The sequence below is a fragment of the Blastomyces gilchristii genome (genome assembly GCF_000003855.2).
Source record: "Blastomyces gilchristii SLH14081 genomic scaffold supercont1.1, whole genome shotgun sequence".
Taxonomy (NCBI): domain Eukaryota; kingdom Fungi; phylum Ascomycota; class Eurotiomycetes; order Onygenales; family Ajellomycetaceae; genus Blastomyces; species Blastomyces gilchristii.
This window is the reverse complement of record NW_003101682.1, coordinates 7,353,831-7,374,852: the sequence shown is the minus strand read 5'-3', so window position 1 is coordinate 7,374,852 and position 21,022 is coordinate 7,353,831. Positions and strand designations below refer to the sequence as shown.

The window sequence follows — 21,022 nt, the reverse complement described above, 5'->3', positions numbered from 1 at the left end:
AAACCCAAGACCAGTAGCATGCGGCGCATGCCGATATGATCCAAAACAACGCAGTGTTGTAGGCGTAGGATTGCAAAAAAGAAACATCCAAATGAAGAAGGAAAACCGCAAAAAAATAAAAAAATAAAATAAAATAATTAAGGCTACCACTCAGGCCTAACGTCAACATGCCCATCATCCGTCAAAACCTTCCCACGATCCCACTCCCTTTTCTCCCCCCGCTTCACCCACTTCACATCCTCCACATCCCTATCACGGCCCCCCATATCTCTGTGGCCCCCGCCACCAGCACCACCATCCAACCCCGCAAACGCCCCATTCCCAGCCCATTTCTCAATAACCCCTTCATCAAACCCAGCCGCGCGAAGCCGATCTGCACCCTTCCGCCTCCACAACGCACGATCCCGCAACGCCTCAAGAGCCATGTCCCAGTCATCGTCCTCTGCAGTCGCCAGGCCGGCCACCGGCCGGCGTCGTGGCCTGCTGGGGCTTTTTGAGGTGTTGGCCGTGTTACCCTCGCCCTCGTCCTCGTCATCTGGGCGGACATCGAGGGCCGGATCGTAACCGGATGCGAAGTGGGCGTCGATATTATTGCTTTTGTTCTTCTTGTAGGCGCCCCTGCCTCGGGAGCGGAGTGGGGGGGTATCGTCGTTTTCTGCCGAGGGGGGGAGTGGGCCGATGAGACTTTCTAGCGGGTCTGAATCTGAATCTGAAGCTGAAGCTGAAGCCGAACCTGGCACTGACGGGTCTATGGTATCAACATCTCGCGACCGGGGTTCGGGGTTGCTGTGACGTGGTGAAGTTTGGGGAAGGGGTGGGGATTTCCCCGCCTCTGCAGCGGCCCGTGTCTCTCGGGATGTAGTAGATGTGCGGTGTTTGCGGGGGTGGTGCTGTTCGCCATGCGATTCATTTTTACCCTTTAGACTTCCCTTTCGGGAACTGGAGCGCTCTGGTGGGCGACGTCTAGTTCGTGACGGGGAGCTAGAATGACTGCGGTGGCGTTTTTGACGCCGGTGAGAACGGCGTTCTCGATCGTCATCGCTCGACCTGTGCTTGTCTGAGGAATGGCTATGTTCCGCATGCCGCCGGCTATGACTGCGGTGAGACCGATCGTCTTCCTTCTTATGGCGTCTCGATCTCGACGATTTATGTCTTCTCGCCCTCTCTTCATCGTCGCTGCTCTCATCATTCTCCGTTCTCCTCATTCTCTGTTCCCTCCGTCCCTCCCTCTCTCGATCATGCGAAGTATGTCTACTCTCCTCTTCCCTTCCTTTTTGTCGTCTAGAGTGTCCCCCACTTTCGTATTTTTTGTCTGTGGAAGCCTCAACCCTGCGTCGCTTCGCCGCTCTGACATCATATAGATCGCGAGCTGCCGTCGAACCAGACGAAGGCTCATGCCCATGTCGCAACGCCCTCATTCTCTCACGAGCCTCTTCCTCCTCCTTTCTTTTCAGACTCGCATTATGGCTGTCCGTTTCGCGCAGTATATTCCTCAGAAATCGGGTATTAGGCTTTGGGGCACGTGCGGAGGGTCTACAATTAAGGTCATTCCCGCGCAATAGTCAGAAAACGACACAGATAGAAACAAAGGTAGTTTTAAAAGAAGACAGCCACACATACCTCTGGAGTGGGATGAAAGCATTCATTCCCAGGGTAGAATATCGTAGGGAACTATCGCGTGCATCCTTCGCAAGGAGCTGGGCGACATATTCGTCGTCGTCGAGGTCGGGAGCATTCGTAGAGTCCGCCCCGTTCTTCGTAGACATTATACAAACTGACAGGCCATGTATAAAATAGATGATTCAAGTGGGAGGAGATATATATCACCTCTGCACCTTGACGTATGTAAGGAGGGGTCAAGTTGCAGCCTTGGGCTCGGCGGGTTGATGTCGCTGGTTGGTTTATGACGGCTGATATTGCGAAGTTGATGCAAACATGACAAACATTACTGATTATCTCTCCTCGAGTGGTTACATCTATCTACATAATTACTAGAATGACGCTGACGCGGGAACATCATGTTTTCGACCATAGCTCAAATCCCATTGGATGATTTCGTTGGTCTTTGAATGGAATATAAACCACTTATCTCTGTATATCGGCTACTTGCTTCTGGAAACGATGGAAGATAGCATGTCCACTACATCCCCCTCGAAAGCGCTAGCCGCTCTCAAGCAAATAGGCCCCGACACGCGCCTCTCAATTCTCAAAATCAGCGAACCAATTTCTACAACAACAAACCCAACCGGATCAGCCCAGTCGCCGTCCAACAGGCGCTCTGACGTGTCTACAGATGCGTTTGATAATCCAACTCCTGCGTCGCTGGAAGAAGATTTAACTCATTACAAGGTACGTAGGCACGCCCACACATAATCCCAGAATGTGCCATTGTAGAGAAAAGAAACTTCCATGACCTGACTGGATATGTTATGTATCGTGGGGTTTAGGAACTTTTCGCGAAACTTCGTTTTTCATACATCGAGCAAGTCACGAAGGAGAAATTCCTGCGCGCAATCGTCGGGGACCCGCCATTGGTTGTTGGGCACCAAGAAAATATCGAGCTCGAAACCGAGTTAGCAAAGGTGAAGGAAGAACTGCAACGGCGGAAGGAGGATGTTAGACTGATGATCGAGGGAATGGAGAAGATGGGGAGGGCGCTGGCGACGCGTAAATAATACTCTCCGTTGTCCGATCTATTTTCATAAGCGCGTTTATTGAGATATTGACAACAAAACATTCTCTCCTGTCTAGGATACAAGAAAGTCCAGCTTCAGACAACACAATTATCCGACCTTCCGGCCTCAATTGAAAGCCTCGAATCCACGATATCTACACTACGCGCTGCAGCTTCGCAAGCGTCAAATGGGTACCAGCCTGACTCTACCCTTCCTTCGTCCCAGACTCTCTCGTTACCAGCCACCCTTGAACTGATTGCGGAACGTGAAGCAGAATTGGTTGCCATAGACCGGCAGCTTGCCTCGGTCAACTCGTCATTGCCACGGAGTACTAGAGAAGCTGACGCGATTGAGAGGGAATTGGTGAGACTGGAGAGAAAGAAGGTCAAGAGCGTGGCGCAGGCTACAGAGGCTCACAGGAAGAAGCAGGAAGGGGAGAGTGATGGGCTGGAGGAAATGGGGAGGTGGTATAGGGGCGCGGAGAAGGGGTTGAAAGATTTAGTGGGAGTTAAAGGATAATTGAAGCGGAAAGGTTCTCTCCTGGGTGGCTACATTCACGACTCTGAATGGTGTTCCAGGTTGTTTTAACTTTAGCAGGGTTACTTTTCAGGCGCTTATGCTTTATGAGTTGGCATAATTAGGACTCATTGGTGTCATATTCACATTATAAGGTAGAATGGCTAGCTTTTCTTCATTCTCATGAAATAGTTTTCCGATATTTATTTGATCATACATTAGGGTATGCCGGATAGCAAATAACGCCTCCCTTTCATGATTAACTCCACGCACACATCTACTCCTCGTCCTCTTCCTCCTCATCCACATCTCCTTTCTCACCAGCCTTGTTCTTCTTTCTCTGGACACGGCCAGGGCGTCCTTCACCAAATGGCGAGGTAAGAGCAAAATCAATGTGTTTCTGGGAGTCGAGACGGACGACGAAAGAAGGAACATTGACGATTTGCTTTCCAACACTGCAAAACGTTTAACACTAGTTAGAAAGTGCAAGACAATACACCAGACAGAATCGAATGGAATACACATACCGGATGTGTCGCTGTCTGATGAGGACACGGGCGTGGTGAATGGACTTGGCCAAACCGAGCTGGTAGACCTGGGTCTGCAGACGGCGCTCCAAGAAATCCTCGACCTTGAGCGCCAAGACGTAATCGAGCTTCATGCGGGACTCGTCGAGCACACCAACGCGGACAAGACGGCGAATCAAGGCGTTGCCCTCGAACAGGCGCTTGGGGTCTTTCTCGTCAAGAGTGAGGAGCTCACTATTAAAAGAATGCCTATTAGCGGACGCTCTCAATGCAAGATAATCATCCATAACTTTTCTAATTGCCTGAGTGGGTGCTTCCATACCGAGCAGCACGTCGAATCTTGGACAAGGTAAGCTGGACACGCCAGACTTCACGCTTGTTACGGAGGCCATATTTGCCGATAATTTCCAATTCGGAGTCACTAGCGAGGGAATCATGTTAGGAGATCTGACACAACGACATAAGCAGAGACAAGCTGCTGCTCAGTGGCCTGAGGATACTAACAGACGCGCCGACTCGTATGCTAGAATTGAAAGAAAGCGCAATTGTCAGTATATCGACGAATCTCCATATGTCAAGGATTGCAAGTGGTTACATACGGCGACGAGGGACCTTGTAGGTCTTGGAGTAGGAGCGACTAGAAACAACTCAAATATTAGAGAATCGCTCATTTTATCCAGCACAAGACGAGCATCCAAATACTCACGGGGCCATGGCTGAGGAGACGGCAGCGCAATCCGGTTTGTCGAGGGTGTGTCGTTGTCGGGGTGCGGAAGTAAGGAATCAGAAAAATAAAGTCGATGTTGGAAGTTTTGATGCGGCTCTATGGGGCTCGCTAAGACGTCGGTGGGCGATTACTTGTTTGGGCCAGAATTAGGGTTGAGCCCGCACACCGTCCGGCTAAGCGAAAAACCCAACCATCGCAGCCCGACGACGACAAGCTCTTTGCAGTCTGTCCGTAGGAAGAAGCACTTTCGACGTCGACAATCGCCATCGCCATCTGACTACCTCACATCCGTCAAGATGGGTCACTCTCACGGTCTGAGGAAGGGCACTCGCGTAGGTTTTTCTCTACTGTTTATTCTCTCCGTTAATGAGTTACTAACATAGGGATGTGATGTTTTATAGTATGCCTTCTCCCGCGAATACAAGAAACATGGCGTTATCCCTCTCTCCACCTATCTGAGAGTTTACCGGTACGAAAGAATATACTCTGATTGATGCTGTTTTAGGAAATTTGGATCTAACTCCGGGTATATAGGGTTGGCGACATCGTGGATATCAAAGTCAATGGAGCAGTTCACAAGGGGTGAGTACCAAGTATTTCCTCAACGTCGGACCGCGATAACTGTGGAATCGATCACCGCTATAAAGAATTCCCCCCTCTACGATAAAATAGATCGATGCGCTGAGACATTTGTGATATTTATAGTATGCCACATAAGGTCTACCATGGCAAGACTGGTGTTGTCTACAACGTGACCAAGTCCGCCGTTGGTGTCATCATCTACAAGCGCGTTGGAAACAGATACATGGAGAAGCGCGTCAACGTCCGCATTGAGCACGTTTCCCACTCCCGATCCAGAGAAGAGTTCCTCCGCCGAGTCAAGGAGAATGCCCTTAAGAGACAGAAGGCCAAGGAGGAGGGTATCCACGTCCACCTGAAGAGACAACCTGTCGGACCCCGGGAGGCGAGAACAGTGAGCACGGAGGGAAATATGCCCGAGACGATCACACCTGTTGCATACGAGACGACTATCTAAAGAAAGACAAAAATTCAATTATCTGTGTTGTACGGGGTTTGGGTTCTTTTTTTTTCCCTTTTACGACTATTTTTCCTTTTATGTCACGGTGAATTAGTGTATTGCACTTGGTGGCGTGGAGGAGCGCAGCCTCTACACATGGTATCAATACAACCATACATCCACGACAAATGAGGAAATCAATTTTTTTGCCAATCAATGGTGTGATTCATATCCGTTGAGATTTTGCTTCATCAGTGGGGAGGGCCATATCACTTTATTGTCACAATGTTTTTCGTGGCCAACATCGGTTCGGTTGCTACAGGACTTTGCGGTCTTGGCCTACTCTTTCTGCTGGCGACTTAACCGACACCTATCCGACCCGGAAACCAACCCCAGTGGATTTCCTCTGGCTTCATAGCCTCATGCATTATGAAATCTTGTCGGCCAACACCTCCAGGTCGGTGCCATCTCCTTAAGATACGTACTGTTGTAAACTTTTCAAGGCTCTCGTATACATGTGAATGACTAGTTTGATGAGCTACAAGTTGACAGCGTTCGAAGTTAGTATACTTCTCTTTTGGACGCCGCTAGTGAAGAGGGAATTTTGAAGTTCAATGAAGATGCGCTGTGTAGCTGAATTCGGCCCGGGGCCTCAAGCGGTTCACTTGCTAGTCAATGGGAACTATTACATCCTGACGCTTCAATCCATTCACTCATACTGTTCAGCACCATGATTATCTTAGTGTAGTGAATGCTCTCATATGTTAGTCTCCCCCCTGATATCTTTCTCTACTCCCTCAGGCCAATTCGACACCAAACTTGTAGATCACATGATCATACTCAACGCGCCCGGTCGATGGTAAGTCCACGCGCTAAACCTCTTTGGACCTCGAAGCTTTCGCGTCTCCCAAGAACGCTAAAAAAAAAAAAAAAAAAAAAAAAAAAAAAGATCTCAGGACAAAGATTCTGCGATCTCTGGAAGCGGTTTCACTGATATTCCCAGAAGAACACACCTCCAAGTTTGATATCATGATAACACCCTTGCTTTCATATTATTAATTCTTTTTTTCTTCTTTCCTTTCTTGTATCGTCGTCTCATTGTTACCCATCAATGTGAATAATTTGGGAGTGTTAATTTTTACATACCAAAGCTCCGGCTCCCGAACACAATGTCCTTCTCTTCACATACCCAGGACCCTACTGGGCGCACTCGCCTTGAAAATGAGAAACAAGGTTCGCGACAGTCTATACTGCCATAACAGCGAGAAACTGACGATGTGGTGGAAGCTGGTCCTCAAAAAACAGAAAAGCCTGACGCGAAATCATGGGCTCACTTCCTCGCCGGAGGGTATGTATTTCAACTCCGTACCTCATCTTCCTTTGAATTTTTAGATGTCAAAAATAGAATGAACGTTGCTAACCAAGACTTAATAGTATTGGCGGGATGACCGCAGCTACTCTCACCTGTCCACTTGATGTCCTAAAAACCCGCCTGCAATCAGACTTTTATCAAGCCCAACTCCGCGCCCTGCGCGAGGCTCATCCCTTGCCTCAGTCAACCTCTATTCTTACCGTCCCTCGAAGTGCTCTACTCCATTTCACAGAAACTCTTCAAATGCTTAGAACAATACACGTCCATGAGGGGTGGCGGGGCTTGTTCAAAGGTCTGGGACCCAACCTAATAGGCGTAGTCCCAGCAAGGGCTATCAACTTCTATGTCTACGGAAATGGAAAACGTTTATTGAATGAGTATTTCGAATATGACCCGGCCACTTCACCTATGGGCGTTCACTTGACAGCTGCGGCGATGGCTGGTATTGCGACGGGAACAGCGACAAACCCCGTCTGGCTAGTAAAAACGCGGTTGCAACTGGACAAATCGAACGCTTCCAGCGTACCTGGCAGAGGGCGTCAGTATAAAAATAGCTGGGACTGCATTAGACAGACTGTGCGCCACGAAGGAATTCGAGGGCTCTATCGTGGACTGTCCGCATCGTATCTCGGAGTCACGGAGAGCACGATTCATTGGGTGATGTATGAACAGATGAAAAGGATACTCGCTACAAGGGAGGCCCGTAGGCTTGCTGATCCAACACATGTACCGAGTTGGGTTGATGATGCTGGGGCCTGGGGAGGAAAAATATTTGCCGCGGGCTTCGCCAAGCTCTTCGCTGCTGCCGCCACGTACCCGCATGAAGTTGTCCGCACAAGGCTACGGTTGGCTCCTACGGTGTCGGTATCAGGGGACAAGGCTAAGATGAAGTATACCGGTTTAGTCCAGTGCTTCCGACTGATATTCAAGGAGGAAGGAATGGCAGGCCTATACGGGGGTCTGACACCACACCTCCTCCGAGTTGTCCCAAGTGCTGCGATCATGTTTGGAATGTAAGTATTGAACAGCCAACATTCACGATTTACTCTTTTGGTATTTTGAGGGGTCTATCTATCCTGTTCCTTTGCTGACATTCTCATCCAAACCTTAGGTATGAAATGATTGTGCGGCTCCTTGGTGCTACAGCATAATTGCTCTCCACTGCCATGTCCGCCTATTCGTTGCCAGATCGGCCGCATTTCCCTCCCAAACTGCTTCTATAATATCTCACGACGAACCGGATGGCATGTCTATATTTCTTAACACTTCTTCGCCGCCATTCCAAATCCTCACTTCTGTGTCTGCATTTCTCTACGGCGCTTCGGGTTATAATAGACATACAAAGAATCCCCCAGAAAGTAATGGCTGTGGTGCTGAGGGATAGAATTTTCAAGGAGGCAGAGACATGGTTGCGTCTCGGTACCCTTGATTTGTTTATTTTTTATTTTTTTATTTTTGCTGTAGAGCAATCTTCTATTTTATGTCCAGCTTGGATGAAATACTGTAATTTGTATCTCTATGTTTTGTTTTCCTTTTTCCGTTTTGAGGAGTCGGGGGACGGAAGGGCCCAAGATCTACATGATAGATGCAATGTAACTCCGTATTATCTATGGGAAAGGGGTTGATAATGGCGTTTCCTGGGGCATCAGATGTTTTAACCTACGTTTGGGGGTTTTATTTCTTTTACTGTGTTTTCTTGCATCACTCGATTGCCTTGCATTTCAAGCCTGTGAGGGTTATTACTATTTGTTGCTATGCTTTATCCTTTTCTCTTCTTCAACCAGCTTTCTTTCGAGTTGATGACGTATCACTCGCGGCTATTGTATCATATGTTTATCGGACCATATATTATTGTTCTCCATATTCCTTTCTTTATTTATATTTATATTTATATATATATTCGGTTTTTTTCTTTTCTTTCTTTTCCCAATGCTATCCTAGAAAGAACTATCCGCCCCCAATCTCCGATCCCTGTGTAAATGCCGGCTATGGCAGCGGGCAACTAGTCGGCACCAGCTGGCAAGGCGAGCACTGCTTTTTACAACCCCCAGGTGCAGGGTTGGGATCGGGTGGCTTATTGCAATATCACGTCCGATCTGTTTGCTATGCTGCAGGGAGGTAACAGAACCCGGATGCAGAAAAGTCGTGTAACTACTTCGGGCCCGGAAATCGGGATCCAGAATACGTTCGAGCACATAGTTGGACCGGATGTTGAAGCCGATCGTATGTACCGTACTATGTGGCGCGGGAGTTTTATATTGACATGCACGGCTCGGTAATTGATTTTCTATTAGTTAGTATGTAGAAAAGAAAAAATCTTATATCTACAATATTAATATGAAACATGTGAAAAAATAAGTGGCTAAAAGAAATGAAAAAAAAGTAAGTCTGTAGTGATTAGAAGATTAAAATGAAAATGTCTAAATCAGTGCTCTGTGACACTTTAAGCTTCTCCGTCTGCATCAAATCTACAGTCTATAACTATCTCTCAAATAGTTAATCCTCATTCTTTCATGAATTCTTCAAAACCACCCGTTTTGCCTGTTGTATATCCTAAGATAATAGAGTTAGAATAGAAAAGCTTCCATTATCAGTTGAAGTACGGATCTCTTCAAAGAATTGCCCATTAATACATCTTAAACCGAGCTCATCAGATGATATTATTCTGCAACCTCTGTCAGTTAGCACTGATAATAGTAGATCAAGATCTTTGCCGCCAGAGCAGACGGGGCAGCAGATCTATGAGAAGGTGCAGCACGGCCAGTTTTCCATTCTAAATCCGAAACTACAGGCACCACAGGCACCACAGCCACCAACCTCAGCCAAACAGGCACAACTTGAACTTCTGCGTGCACAAAAGAGTTTCTGTTGCTTTCCATTTGTACTCCGTTATCCGTACTCCATTCATGGAAAGCCAATTACCAACCTCACCCTGATTAATTTTAACGAGTTGCGTGACTATACAGAAAATTGCAAGCTCAGTGCTGCAATCCCCCAGAAGCGGGCAGCCGCAGCATCAGGGACAAGATTGCGAACCAAAGATGCTGCAACGGGTTGAGTCCCGGAAGTTCGGCTCATGGGCTCAGGTCGCCAACCTCCAGGTTCATCACAGTGGTCACGGCTGGCTAGGGTGGCCTCACGCCGGCCGTCGTTACTGCCTGGGGATCCCCGCACCTCGGTAGTGACAGTATGCGTCTGAATAGAGATTTCACAACCAATAGAAAGAGTAGTTTGTTGGCCAGCTGGCCAACAAAACACCAATGAAATGAATACCTCTGTAGGTAGCTCATTGACCGGCGGCTGACGAATTCTTTCACACTCTACTCTGCACACGAACATTGGCATACTGGCCTCTGAACAGAAAGTGTAGAGTGCAGATCCCGGTCTTATTTTTCGACTGGGTACACGTATGTAGTATGTACCACATTCCCAATCCGGGTGGCTTATGCCACAGAACACAGAGTAGTGCAGATTTGACACGGAAATGTGCCGAGGATCGGCATAGGGGATGGTCTGGACAAAGTTAGTCTGCCGGGCATCCTTCTCAGATCTCAGACTCCGCTTTGGCTTCTTCAGAACTATCAAGCTGGTGTGCGACTCGAGTTGATGTCTTTGGTCTAGCTAGCTGTTACCACCGACCATTTCACATCCCTTCAGAGTCGTAGGGGCTGTACGTAATTTGTAAATCCGCAACTTTTTAAATCTCGTTAATAAAAACCTAACTCTCACCCCGAGCTGCGCAGATCGGGAGTTTAGCAACCACAGAGCGTCGGAGCACTAATCGGGATGACGAGTCTGTTAAAGAAGTCGGTCCGTGGCGCTTTCATTATCATTCCTGTCTCATCCCTCGCCTGTACTGAACTGAACTTCTTTCGAAATTTAAAAAGGTAGGAAGGAAGAGAGGAAAGCGTAGACCGGGCACAGGAACGGCTCAAAATATTAGATGGCGTATTTCGATAGGTTTCCGAGCTTCTTTTCCTGAGGGTTATCGACCGGTTTCGTGTATACGACCCTTAATAGAATAAAGCAAAACATGTGTATAGTACGTGCTTCTTCCACAATCAGGAGGGATAATTCCATACCTCTCTCTAGGCGCGAATTCTTTGGGGATGAAGCTTAGGACTCCTTACGGTGTACATTGCCACAGCTTCACCTAGCAAGGCAAACATGGGCCCAAACAATATGTGCGTGCTGCTTAAAACATTGGAATTCTGTCAGCTCGTGTGGGAGTCCCAGCCGATCCGCCCTTTCTATCTTGTAAGATGTGCTCAATGCTCATTTGCTTTATCGGCAAGTTTGCCAAACTCGGAACCGATTTGTGGTTCTGCACCCTAGGATGGAGTAGGAAGAATCTTCATGGATGTCGACGACAATATTGCATCAGGTGAAACGATAATATTCATTAAATCCGTGAAATAGGAAACGGACAAAGGATTTGTACTGGCGATTAAATGCTTGACAAGGATTTCCCACCATTCTCAAGAGAAATATTCAAAGGAAGCTCAGCAAAATTGTTGCAGGTGGGTGAGGTTGAGCGGTAGCTTACTAATCATCCACGGCCCCGGTTATTCCCAGCTCTCCAATTTACTGTAGGCTACTGGGGCAAAAGAGCTCAGTCACCACCAGCGCTGCTGGTAGAAGGGCCGATCAACCCCCGGGACCCCCAACATTTACTGTGCTATGTTGGTGATTACTACACCTACCCTAGTCACGTGCCACCCCAACCTATTCATTTAGTGTAACTCGCGTAGTTAGATTACAACACAATAACATTATCCTTCAAGAGGTTATGAAGCCCTTCATAAGCAACAAATAACCATAATAACATGTCAACTATGTCTCCATGTATTGTTACATGTGCCTAGATGTTTTTTATTAATTAATTGAACTCATGGTGAACCTGAGATCAGGTAAAAAGCCTGACTTAATGAAGAATTACATATTAATATATAGAAGAAGAAATTCACAAATATCTGAAGTATAAGAAGAATTAAGTGTGAGCTTATTAACATCTGCAATGAACTGAAAAGTAACTGTCTCAGAAGTATTTAAGCTAAATAAAATCATTACAGAGAAATAGTCTGATAAGTTTAATATATATAAAGATCTGATTGAAGATATCAGTGAGATGTCAGATAATACAGAGAGTTTAAGTAACTGAAATAATAATAACTCAGTGAGTAAGAAGACTTATATAAGACTAGAAATTATAAGACTTCAGTATGAGATTGAGTGAATGAAGATTAGTAGAGATAACTCTGTAGATAATAAGATAAAAGCAGATCTAATAGAATATCTTTAATGAAAAGAGAAAATATCTATTATAATAAAAGTTCTTAAAGAATTCAGAAGCTAAGTAAGACTTATTAAAAAATTAATAGTTCTCACTAAATTCATTAACTACTTAATATAGAGAGAGAAAATTCTTTTAATTATAGAGCAGTCTGAAATCAATAATATTCTTAAAGATAATAATCTTGATAAGAATATTACTATAAATATACAATATTTCTGAAAAGAATGCAATCTTTAATTATATAATTATATATAATCTGTAATTACTCTGCAGATCAAGACTCATTTCACTATACTTAAGAAGTTTAAATTATCAGTTTATACTCTATAAACTATTATAGAGAATAACTTTTCTGAGAGATCTGCTATATACAGAACTTATTTATTTAAAAAGTTTATTAAAATAATCTTTAAAAGTAAAGAATCTAACAGAGCTTTTATTGAATATCTAATTGTTATAAGAACTAATTATATCTGTCTAAAATATAAGATTCTGAATATTATGTTTTTCAACAGACTACTTATAGAAGTCAACAGAGATTAAGTCTTATTCATAAGAAATTAAATAAATCAAATTAATAAAGATAATACTTAATTCTTAGAGAATGATTTTATAAGTCTATACTATAATATTCTTTTACAGCTCTCTGCTATGAATAAAGTAAATACTGATATATCTAGAAATTCTATTAATAATATACAAGATAAGAATAAGAAAGACAAGAATAAAGAGAAAGATAATAATAAGAATAAGAATACTGAATTCAAATCTGAATATAGAGATAATAATATAAGAATCTACTATTATTGTCAAAAGATTAATTATATTCAGACTGACTGTTAAAAGAAATACTCTGAGAAATATTCTTTAAATTTAAATTTCAATATTAATAGAAATAAGAATAAAGACAAGAATGTAGAGAATACAGATACTGCTTCTATTTACAATATTATAAAGTAAGTATTTTATATCAAAGAAAAGGCCTATGTGAGTGACTAGATAGAAAAAGATATCTGAATTCTAGACTCTGAATCAGACACTTATATCACATCTCACAGAGATCTTGTTATAGTAAAATCTCAGAAGATGAAAGTAATATTGAAAATGATAGATAAAACAGTGATCTCTGCTGCAGCTATAGAAGATATGAAGATTTCAGTGAAAGAAGTGAATATACTGTTAAATAATATTCACTATATTTCAAAGTTAGAAGTGAATCTCATAAGTATGAGTAAGCTTGTATATCAGAGTTATATCTATAAGTAGTTGATATATAAGAATAATTATACTATGTTGATTATGTCTTCTGACTGCATGTTCTTATTTATAACAAGATTAATTAAGAATGATATCTATAAGATGAAAAGATCAGTTATATACAGAGACTGGATTCAGTTTACTATACTTAATAATGATTTTAAACCTGTGAACACATTATAGATGAAAGATGATATAATATTAACACTATATGAAAGAAATAATACAAAGATTATAGAACTTACAATAATACAATAACATTAAAAGCTAGAATATCTAAATCTCACAGATATTATAAAAATGATAACAGATTTATATCTAGAGATGAGAATTATTAATTAACAAGCTTTATCATTCTGTAAAGTCTGTGTTCAGATAAAAATAATATGTTCAATCTTCATATCTATGACATAAGCTGTTAAATCAGTAATGAGATTCTTCATTGATCTGACAGAAAGTGAAAAAACACTTTTGAACAGAAATGACACTGTCACTAGAGAGAATACAAGCTACTGATTGAGTATAATAAATAATACAATTCATTATAAGTGAGTAATTCTTATGATAAGAAAGAGAGAATCTACTGTAAGATTAATGAATTTCATCACAGATATTGAGATAACTACACAATATTAAGTTAAAACTCTACACTGAAATAATGAAGAAGAGTTCAAAAGTCAAGAACTTAAGATCTAGTGTCAGAGTAAAGAAATAGCATATGAAATAACTACATCTGATATATTACAATTAAATGACTCAGTGAAATATGTGAATCAAATAGTTATAGAAAAGATATGAAGCCTACTATTTAATAGTGAATTAGAAAGAGAACTTTGAAATGAAGTAATACAAGTTACAATTATAATGATCAACACATTCTCAATATCAATAAAGATATTTAAATATAAGAAAGAAATATCACTTATATCTTTTAAAGTGTGAACTGAGATGTAATCTTCTATTCATTGAATATGAAGATAAGAGTGCAAGGTCTATAAGAAGAATTTGAAAGTATTGAATAAGCTCACAGATAGAACTGATAGTAAGAAATGACAGCTAATTGAATATTAAGAATTACACTAATATTGTGTGTGAGATTCTGTTGCATGTTATCTTGAGATTGCATAAGATGTCATATTTGATGAAGCTCTTGATATGAGTGCAAATACACCTGTAAATACAGTGAGAGAATTCAATGAATTGTCTAATAAATTGAACATTCTGAATGTCAGAGAGAGATGACAGCACTGCTTACTATAACATCTTATAAAGAAAAAGTCAGATGTTTTAAAGATGATTGTAAATGAGAACTTAGAGAATGCAATTTATGGCGGGCTGCGCCTGATCAATTATATAGACTATTCTGTTACACTTCACAGATTCCAATCACTTCATTCTTGAACATGTACACTCCGATTCTCAGTCATTCTCAATCACTGATTCTCAGCTGCTACAAACGCGTGTATATTCTCCCGCCCCGAAGCTCCACCGCGTACACTACCACATACATGTATAAATATCCATCTCAATTGCTGATTCTCACACTTTCTCTTTCTTTTCTTCTCTAATGTTTTTATCTTTATTATATAAGATCTATCAATATTATACTGATCTATTCAGCATAGGTCTCTTACACTATAAAAATATTCATTATCTTCTTATTAGAAAATAATTATTCATACATTATCTTCTCATCAGAAACAATTATTTATCAAGAGATATCTGAATGTGTAATAATATATAAGAAATAGAGAAACAGTTAAACAGACACTAAGTTCTCAGATAAAAGCTGCTTGTCAGTCACTCTGACCTTATAATAAGATTTTACAAAGAGAATATCAGTAAAAGATCTGAGAGTTCTGACACTCAGATATATAAGATATTCATATAATTACACTTCTTCAAATTTCACAGATATCACATATCTGATAAACAATATAATTATATCTAATGATAATATGAGAGAACCTCTGAACACAAGTATAGATGCAGTGTCACAGTGACTCTGAGCAATGTTGAAACTATAATAACAATAAATAGCTGATATGCATGCAACTCAACAATATTAATACAAAGAGATTCAATGACTAACTCATGCAATCTCATAAAAGAGGAAATAGTTTGAAAGAGGCATGAATATTCTCTGATAGTCAAGCTGCTTTAAAAAGACTTAGAAATAGTCAGATTCATAATGATCAAATGAATCTTGAACTGATCTTAAACTCTGTTTTGAAAATTCAAAAGAGAAGAACATCAAAGCTGATAATTCATCTGCACTGGGTTCCTGCTCATATGAATATTCATGACAATGAATTGGCTGATTCAGCTGCAAAAAAGGGTGCAGAATTAAGCAGATCTATTCAAAAAGTTGTGTCCTGGTCTTTTATAAAGAGAAAAATAAAAGAATCTTGTTTAGACAAGTGGAATGAAAGCTGGCAGAAACAAAAGAAGAGTATACATTATTCAAGATTTGAAACAAAACTCAAGTGGAAATCTTGTTCAATTAAATGTAAAAAGAAAATATTCTCATCTATAATACAGCTGAAACTAGAACATGGCTATTTCAAATCTTATATACAAAGATTTGATGATAGATTTGACTCAATAGAATGCTCATTCTGCAATGCAAATGAGAATTCTGAGCATATTGTAATGCACTGTGCATTATACAATAGTCTCAGAGTCAGATTGAAAGAGAAGTATGATCTAAATCAATTAAATATGAGATTCTTATTCTCAACTGAGACAGGAATTAAATATTTAATAGACTTTCTATCAGAAACTCAAGCAGCTATAAGAAAATGGCTAAATTCAGAATTATCTGAATATGAAGAGGAGGAAATCAATCAGATATAGTCTGTTAAAACAGCTATATACTATCTTTTAATAATTTGTTTTATTACAGTCTTTCTTTACTTTATCTTTTCCTTTCAATTTCTTTCTGTCTATCTATTTGATGTGTCTATCTTTAAGACTGTGTTCTCTTTTCCTTTGTCATGATATTGTCAAATGGTTTCAAAGTATCAGAAGATGTTAAAACACTGCAATTTGTAAACAGTTTTTGTATTCTGAGCTGGAATTTTCTGATTTTGCATATCTGAAATTGATGAATGTATAATAGTTAACTTTACAGATATAGGAAAAACCCTGAGAACTAAAAGTTCTCAGGTAGATGTCATAGTCTCTGACTGCATACATCTATAATTGAAGAATAATAATAATAATAACTAACTCATGCAATTTCAACACCTACAGAATCAAATATAAAAGCACTGAAAGAATACTTAGATGCTTCTACATATTTCAATACTTCTGATTTCACTCTCTACTCATCATGAAGAATGGAAATGCTTGCAAAACTGAGTATAAATAAAGATATCATCAGTTTATTAATCAATCAAGATTGATATATCAATGAACAATTGAAAGATCACATGAAACAGAAGTTTTATTCATGAATAAAAGTATATGAATCAGTGTTGTGAATATCTGATAATATTATGAAATATCTTGATATTCTGTTCTGAGACACTGCCATGCAACAGAAAGCATTAGATTGACTACAGAGTACTTAATAGAGAAATATTTCTCTTACAACATTTATTCCTGACTTCAATATCAAGATTCTAGAAGTAGGTAATTAATCTTGAAAGAATTAAATGAAGATTAGCATGCTCAAGAAGATATTAACTTTTGAACTCTTATAAGTTCTTGTAAGTGCAGACAAAGATCAGACTTATAAAGACTTCTGCACACAGCTCTGAACAATGAATGACTGTCTTACTAAGCTTAAGAATATACAGAACAGTGATAGAAGATGTTACATCTCAGTGACTTATACACTCACACTGAGGAATAACAATGATGCAGATGTCATGAATTGAATAGACTTGAATATCTACACATAAGCAAGAGTCTCTGCTATCTGAACAGGCTTTTAAGTCTCTGAGATCACTTCTGAAGAAGTTGCTGATTGATATCAATGTGAAGTATATATCAACTGTAACTGATCAGAACACATTGCTTTCAACTGCTGATTAATCTATGTGTCTTCATACTCAAGAGAAAGATCAGTATCTTCTTATTTAAAGAATGAATCAGTGTCTGTCCGCATCAATCATGTTATATTAGAGAAAGATTCAGAAGATAACTATGAGAATGCTCTGATGAAACAGGAAAAAGATTAGCTTCTATTTAAATTTGTAAACAGGAGCTTGAAGAGATCAGATGATAATAATTTGAAGAGAAGATAACAATGAATGCAATTCTTATATCTACTGTGATTGATAACATGTATAATATAAAAGCCATGATAGACAGTGATCTATATCACTATGCAATGATAAAATCTTCAGTTGTAAGATATTATAATCTTCAGTGTATTTCTTTATTAAAATCTTGACTTCTCACAGAATTTAATGATTCAAAAGACATTTATACTCATTACATAATGAAGCTGATTATAGATGTGAGAGAACATCAATATGAAGATGTTTATATATATAAAGTTGATAATCTTGATTACAATCTTATATTAGAACTTGTCTGACTATCTGAATAAGACATCTTATTAAATGCTTAAAACAGAAGCTTGATATTCTCTAACAATGATAGAATTCATGAAGATGATATTCATAAGACTATTAATCTGACACAGATCTCTGTCAATGTCTATAAAATCTCAGAAAAAGAAGTTGCTGAAAGAATCATTAATAGCAGAATTATATATCAATCTATTTCATCAGTCTGACTGATATTAAAAAGACTCTAGAAAAATTGTCTCATATTACAATAACAGATTCTCATACAAAACTCTCTTAATAATATCATGAATATTTAGATGTCTTCTGATAAGACAATATTATAAATATACTCTTCTTATGAGATTCTGAAGTGAATCACAGTATCAAGTTAGAGAAAAAGAATAATAAGAATTCTGAACTGTCATGAGGCTCTCTTTATAACATGTTTCAAGATAAACTCCTTCTTCTTCAAAAGACACTCAATAATCTGTTAAATAAAGAATTCATACACATTAGCAACTCTTTCATCACAGTCTCTATTCTCCTTGTAAAAAAACCAGATGAAGAACTTCAATTCTGTGTGAACTATCAAGATCTGAACAGATTGATAAAGAAAGATTAATATCTCTTATCTCTTATCAATGAAATCCTAGTATGAATCAGATGAGCTCAATAATTTACAAAACTAGATATTATCACTGTATTTCATAAGATTTGTATTACTGAAGAAGATGAATGACTTACAGTATTCTGAACATATTATGATCTCTTTGAATGAATAGTCACACTCTTTGAACTGACTAACATTCTCAGTATATTTCAGAAGTATATTAACTGAGCACTTTGAAATTTTCTTAATGAGTTTGTATCTGCTTATCTAGATGACATTCTCATCTTCATCAATGAATTCAGAAAAGAATACTAAGAATATGTATGAAAGATATTACAATAACTATGAGAAGCAGAACTACTGATAGATATTGATAAGTGTGATTTTGAAGTCAAGAGTATCAAGTATCTGAGTTTTATTATAGAAGCTGATAAGAGAATTTGAATGAATTCTGAGAAAGTCTCTGTCATTCTTGAATGAGAAGCTCTGTGTACTGTGAAAGATATATAAAGCTTCATCAGATTTACTAACTTCTATCAGTGATTTATACAAAACTTCTCAGATATCATGAGATCACTTACAGATCTTACTAAGAAAGACTCAGTATTTCAATGATCAGTGAATACTGAAGCTGCATTTACACAGATGAAGAAGATGTTCATTAATACTTCTTTACTGATAATATTTAATTCTGATTATAAGACAGTTGTTGAAGCTGATTTCTCTGACTATATGATAGAAGAAGTGATATTGTAATATGATGATGAAGATATTCTATAATCATATATCTTCATATCTAAGAAACTGAGTTCTATTGAATGCAATTATGAGATCTATGATAAGAAACTTCTTATAATTATATACTATTTAGAAGAATGAGACTCTGAACTCTGAAGTATCTCTGAATTTAAGATAGTCATAGATTATAAAAATCTCAAATACTTTATAACTATCTATAAACTCACTGAATAACAGATGTGATGATCTGAGTTCTTAAACTGCTTTCATTTTACAATACACTATCATTCTGATAGCTAGAACTTGATAGCAGATGCTCTCTTATAATGAGAGTAAGATATATTATCTAATGTAACAGATACTCACTGAATGAACTGAGAGCACTGGCTCTTGAATCTGAAGATATTAGTTGATCAAGATGAAACAGTTCATGACACTATACATGCTTCTTCAGTTAGAACTGTCATTGATATCTTCACTTTTTCTACACTGAATGAACTGTGGTATACAGCAGCTCAGATAGATGAACTTCTTCAGACTCTCATCAAAGCAGTATATCAAGAAGCACTCTGATTTCTCTCAGAACTATGTATAAGAACTGATATCTCAGAATGTTTAATTAATGATAATAACATTCTACAATTTCATGAATAATGCTGAGTCTCTCACTTCAAACTCTTATACACTCAGATAATATAAGAGATGTATGATTTATATATAACTGATTATTCAGGCTGTGAATAACTATATAGAATGATCTTCTGAGAGTTCTACTGATCTGAGATATCAAATAGCATCAGATGCTTCATCTGAAACTGCAATTACTGTTCTTCTATTATCTTATAAAAGAACTGTAGAAAAGATCTATTGAAATCACTCAATGTCTCTGATAGAATCTGATGAGATGTAGTAATTAACTTCACTATTGATTTATCTGAGAGTAAGAGTTGTAGAAACATTCTAATTATTGTGAATTGACTGAGTAAAAATATAATATTAAAATCTTGTGATAAGATGAATGCTGAATAAGTCACTGAAGCTTTTCTACAGAGTCTGTTCTATTAGATGCATGAATTACTGAGATCTATAGTATTGAATTGAGACTGTCAATTTGTGAGTACTTTCTGAACAAGAATCTGTCAAGTTCTCAAGATTACACACTGTCTATTAACTGCCTATCATTCTGAGACTGATGATATGTCAGAATGAACAATTCAGACTGTGAAGAATTATCTCTGTAAGTTCTGTAACTACTTATAAGATAATTGATATAATCTTCTTCTACATGCAGAGATTGCTATCAATGATCAAGATACTGTTTCAACAGATATAAGTCTGTTCTTTCTTACACATGAATATTATATAGAAGTGTTAAATCTTCTAGAGATTACACAGTTCACACTGAACCTTCACAGTCTGATTCAGATCACTGATAATATAGTAATGAAACTCTGAGATATCTGTGATTGAGCAGAGGTCTTCATGACAACTGTGAAACAAGATTAAGAGAATTAAATCAATGTTCACTGAGATCTCACTGAATAATATAAGATAGAAGATCTGATATGATTGAATCTTAAGAACATATAAATCACACATTCATCTTATACACTAGATTACTATCATATCAAGTACAAAGTGTTAGAAGTTCTAGATAGTCACAACTATTATCTTGACATATCATCAGAGATTCATAATGTATTTCATACAAGCTTGCTCTGCTGTACTGTCACTGATCTGTTTTCTTCTCAACTGACTTCTGA

General features: G+C 39.1%; 6 protein-coding genes across 6 annotated transcripts; 4 read left to right on the top strand and 2 right to left on the bottom strand.

The window, feature by feature from the left end:
• Positions 1-89: 89 nt before the first annotated feature.
• On the bottom strand, positions 90-1,889 carry BDBG_00794 (uncharacterized protein). Its single transcript, XM_002629502.2, has 2 exons — positions 1,621-1,889; positions 90-1,533 (listed from the first exon to the last, which is right to left on the bottom strand). The coding sequence occupies exons 1-2, from the start codon at positions 1,764-1,766 to the stop codon at positions 144-146; spliced, it is 1,536 nt and encodes a 511-aa protein (XP_002629548.1). The 5' UTR covers positions 1,767-1,889; the 3' UTR covers positions 90-143.
• Positions 1,890-1,975: 86 nt separating this feature from the next.
• On the top strand, positions 1,976-3,617 carry BDBG_00793 (uncharacterized protein). Its single transcript, XM_002629501.2, has 3 exons — positions 1,976-2,349; positions 2,448-2,667; positions 2,752-3,617. The coding sequence occupies exons 1-3, from the start codon at positions 2,050-2,052 to the stop codon at positions 3,192-3,194; spliced, it is 963 nt and encodes a 320-aa protein (XP_002629547.2). The 5' UTR covers positions 1,976-2,049; the 3' UTR covers positions 3,195-3,617.
• On the bottom strand, positions 2,822-4,580 carry BDBG_00792 (40S ribosomal protein S9). Its single transcript, XM_002629500.2, has 6 exons — positions 4,425-4,580; positions 4,318-4,355; positions 4,223-4,241; positions 4,041-4,139; positions 3,719-3,952; positions 2,822-3,646 (listed from the first exon to the last, which is right to left on the bottom strand). Exons 1-6 carry the CDS (start codon positions 4,430-4,432, stop codon positions 3,469-3,471), a joined length of 576 nt encoding a protein of 191 aa, XP_002629546.1. The 5' UTR covers positions 4,433-4,580; the 3' UTR covers positions 2,822-3,468.
• On the top strand, positions 4,570-6,360 carry BDBG_00791 (60S ribosomal protein L21). The gene is made up of 4 exons (XM_002629499.2): positions 4,570-4,777; positions 4,847-4,914; positions 4,980-5,027; positions 5,151-6,360. The coding sequence occupies exons 1-4, from the start codon at positions 4,742-4,744 to the stop codon at positions 5,479-5,481; spliced, it is 483 nt and encodes a 160-aa protein (XP_002629545.1). The 5' UTR covers positions 4,570-4,741; the 3' UTR covers positions 5,482-6,360.
• Positions 6,361-6,399: 39 nt separating this feature from the next.
• BDBG_00790 (mitochondrial carrier protein) lies at positions 6,400-8,672 on the top strand. Its single transcript, XM_002629498.2, has 4 exons — positions 6,400-6,696; positions 6,751-6,811; positions 6,898-7,848; positions 7,947-8,672. Exons 1-4 carry the CDS (start codon positions 6,633-6,635, stop codon positions 7,984-7,986), a joined length of 1,116 nt encoding a protein of 371 aa, XP_002629544.1. The 5' UTR covers positions 6,400-6,632; the 3' UTR covers positions 7,987-8,672.
• A 295-nt stretch (positions 8,673-8,967) lies between these two features.
• BDBG_00789 (uncharacterized protein) lies at positions 8,968-9,893 on the top strand (the record flags this gene model as incomplete). Its single annotated transcript, XM_031720041.1, has 2 exons — positions 8,968-9,058; positions 9,430-9,893. 2 exons carry the CDS (start codon positions 8,968-8,970, stop codon positions 9,891-9,893), a joined length of 555 nt encoding a protein of 184 aa, XP_031576030.1.
• Positions 9,894-21,022: the final 11,129 nt, after the last annotated feature.